The sequence below is a fragment of the Penaeus vannamei genome, chromosome 12 (genome assembly GCF_042767895.1).
Source record: "Penaeus vannamei isolate JL-2024 chromosome 12, ASM4276789v1, whole genome shotgun sequence".
Taxonomy (NCBI): domain Eukaryota; kingdom Metazoa; phylum Arthropoda; class Malacostraca; order Decapoda; family Penaeidae; genus Penaeus; species Penaeus vannamei.
This window is the reverse complement of record NC_091560.1, coordinates 35360752-35363928: the sequence shown is the minus strand read 5'-3', so window position 1 is coordinate 35363928 and position 3177 is coordinate 35360752. Positions and strand designations below refer to the sequence as shown.

Below are 3177 nucleotides of genomic sequence, written 5' to 3'. Positions count from 1 at the left end.
AGTGTTTAGGTTTAGTAATACTAAACTCATTCTCTTAAGAGAAAATATCAATTTTGAAAAGGTTACATTGTAAGATAATTATTATAGAAAAGAGAGTGTCGGAAATGGAGGATGTGGGGTGAATAGACCCCCAGGTTTGCCAAATCCTCGGCAATGTAATTTTTTAGGGCTTTGTAAATATGAGAACATGGTAATTTAGAATGCTCTACCACTCCAGCTTAAATTTAATTTTCACCTCTGTGTAAATTGCAAGGTTTGTCTGAGCTGGTAGTGGTACCTGTTTATTCATCTATTCTAATTATCCGTTTGTTGCTAATATGCGACGATGCCTGCCATTGAAAACAAATATGGACGATGCTGCCAGATCCACTACCCGCTCAGATTCCCCGTTGACCAAAAAGAAGAAACGCCTCCAAAGTACAAAGCAGAATGGAAAATGAAAGTAAACGACTGGAAGTTGTAGCATCTGGCCCCTGTCCCGTATTATCGTTTCAGGGAGTTGGCAACTGCAGTCATATTCGTATTTTCCCCTTCTGTTTGTCAGTTCATATCTGCGTAGGTGTGGCTATAATTGACATACTTATTTTGATATATTATCTTGATAATCACTAATGGAATAATGAAAGCCAAAGCTATGATCAGATTTTAGTACCAGATATAGGGAATTCAGAATAATCGAAACGAATTATACATACTGTTTGGAAGCTCATCATAAACGCTACACACATATAAATGGTTACATACACACATACGTTGATAAAGCATTTGTATATTCACTGTTCCCCTACTGTGTTTAAATGAAGATGATAATGCATGTATTTCTATCTATTGATAGATAGATATTTATAAAGTATTGTTAGGAAAAGAAGAAAAAAAAAAAACATTATTCCGATGACATGTTACTAGATAGTGCAACATGAAAAGCATTTATAGTGTCAGTGACTTGGAAAAAATCTTCATTTAACTGCCATACATAGATGTTTTAAGTATGGAACGCTTTGACCTGTGAAGAAATATATGGCTATGGCAAATACTTTCTAAGTTTATAGAAGGTGTTGCCATTTCGAAAAAAAAGAAAATTACGTTCGAAAAATATTCCTCTACAAGGTCAGCGATAATCAATGTTTTCTTTTACCTATTTGAAGAAAAACAGTCGAATGGTTTACGTAGTTTCCAAGAACATATATTAATACACTTAATTATTTATATTCTACCAATCACACTTTTTGATACAATCAACCTATGTTTTCTTCCTTCATACTAACTATTATTTACGCAATGATTGTATGAAAATGGCCGCCAGTTATTCGAAAGACGGACCCAACAAACGTTTCGAAATATGATTCCAGAACTCTAGCTTCATCAGGACTTTGTAAACTGGATAGACGTTAGCCTTGTTCAGTGTTCACGAGGACCTCGAGAGCTTTGCAGGGGTTCACGAAGACCCCCAAAGCATTGCAGGGGTTCACGAAGACCCCCAAAGCATTACAGGGGTTCACGAACCCCCCCCCCCCCCAAAGCATTGCAGGGGTTCACGAAGACCCCCAAAGCATTGCAGGGGTTCACGAAGACCCCCAAAGCATTGCAGGGGTTCACGAAGACCCCCAAAGCATTACAGGGGTTCACGAACCCCCCCCCCCCCAAAGCATTGCAGGGGTTCACGAAGACCCCCAAAGCATTGCAGGGGTTCACGAAGACCCCAAAGCATTGCAGGGGTTCACGAAGACCCCCAAAGCATTACAGGGGTTCACAAAGACCCCCCAAAGCATTGCAGGGGTTCACGAAGACCCCCAAAGCATTGCAGGGGTTCACGAAGACCCCCAAAGCATTGCAGGGGTTCACGAAGACCCCCAAAACATTGCAGGGGTTCGCGAAGACCCCCAAAGCATTGCAGGGGTTCACGAAGACCCCCAAAGCATTGCAGGGGTTCACGAAGACCCCCAAAGCATTGCAGGGGTTCACCAAGACCCCCAAAGCATTGCAGGGGTTCACCAAGACCCCCTCACCAAGACCCCCAAAGCATTGCAGGGGTTCACCAAGACCCCTAAAGCATTGCAGGGGTTCACCAAAACCCCCAAAGCATTGCAGGGGTTCACCAAGACCCCCAAAGCATTGCAGGGGTTCACCAAGACCCCCAAAGCATTGCAGGGGTTCACCAAGACCCCCAAAGCATTGCAGGGGTTCACCAAGACCCCCAAAGCATTGCAGGGGTTCACCAAGACCCCCAAAGCCTTGCAGGGGTTCACGAAGACCCCCAAAGCATTGCAGAGGTTCACGAAGACCCCCAAAGCATTGCAGGGGTTCACGAAGACCCCCAAAGCATTGCAGGGGTTCACGAAGACCCCCAAAGCATTGCAGGGGTTCACGAAGACCCCCAAAGCATTGCAGGGGTTCACGAAGACCCCCAAAGCATTGCAAGGGTTCACGAAGACCCCCAAAGCATTGCAGGGGTTCACGAAGACCCCCAAAGCATTGCAGGGGTTCACGAAGACCCCCAAAGCATTGCAGGGGTTCACGAAGACCCCCAAAGCATTGCAGGGGTTCACGAAGACCCCCAAAGCATTGCAGGGGTTCACGAAGACCCCCAAAGCATTGCAGGGGTTCACGAAGACCCCCAAAGCATTGCAGGGGTTCACGAAGACCCCCAAAGCATTGCAGGGGTTCACGAAGACCCCCAAAGCATTGCAGGGGTTCACGAAGACCCCCAAAGCGTTGCAGGGGTTCACGAAGACCCCCAAAGCATTGCAGGGGTTCGCGAAGAACTCCAAAGCATTGCAAGGGTTCGCGAAGACCCCCAAAGCATTGCAGGGGTTCGCGAAGACCACCAAAGCATTGCAGGAGTTCACGAAGACCCACAAAGCATTGCAGGGGTTCACGAAGACCCCCAAAACATTACAGGGGTTCCCGAAGACCCCCAATGCATTACAGGGGTTCACGAAGACCCCTAAAGCATTGCAGGGGTTCACGAAGACCCCCAAAGCATTACAGGGGTTCACGAAGACCCCCAAAGCATTGCAGGGGTTCCCGAAGACCCCCCAAACATTACAGGGGTTCCCGAAGACCCCCAATGCATTGCAAGGGTTCACGAAGACCCCTAAAGCATTACAGAGGTTTACGAAGACCCCCAAAGCATTGCAGTGGTTCATGAAGGCCCCCAAAACATTACAGGGGTTCACA

General features: G+C 46.5%; 1 protein-coding gene across 1 annotated transcript in view; it reads left to right on the top strand.

The window, feature by feature from the left end:
* The first annotated feature begins 325 nt into the window (after nucleotides 1–325).
* Nucleotides 326–3177, top strand: part of LOC113829586 (adhesive plaque matrix protein) — a 2918-nt gene continuing 66 nt past the window's right edge. Inside the window, exons 1-4 of the mRNA XM_070127707.1 lie at nucleotides 326–442; nucleotides 1393–2109; nucleotides 2149–2319; nucleotides 2689–3177. The exon at nucleotides 2689–3177 is cut by the window's right edge and continues 66 nt beyond it. Of these exons, the coding sequence (XP_069983808.1) occupies nucleotides 326–442; nucleotides 1393–2109; nucleotides 2149–2319; nucleotides 2689–3177 (1494 nt within the window). The remainder of the gene's footprint in view (nucleotides 443–1392; nucleotides 2110–2148; nucleotides 2320–2688) is intronic.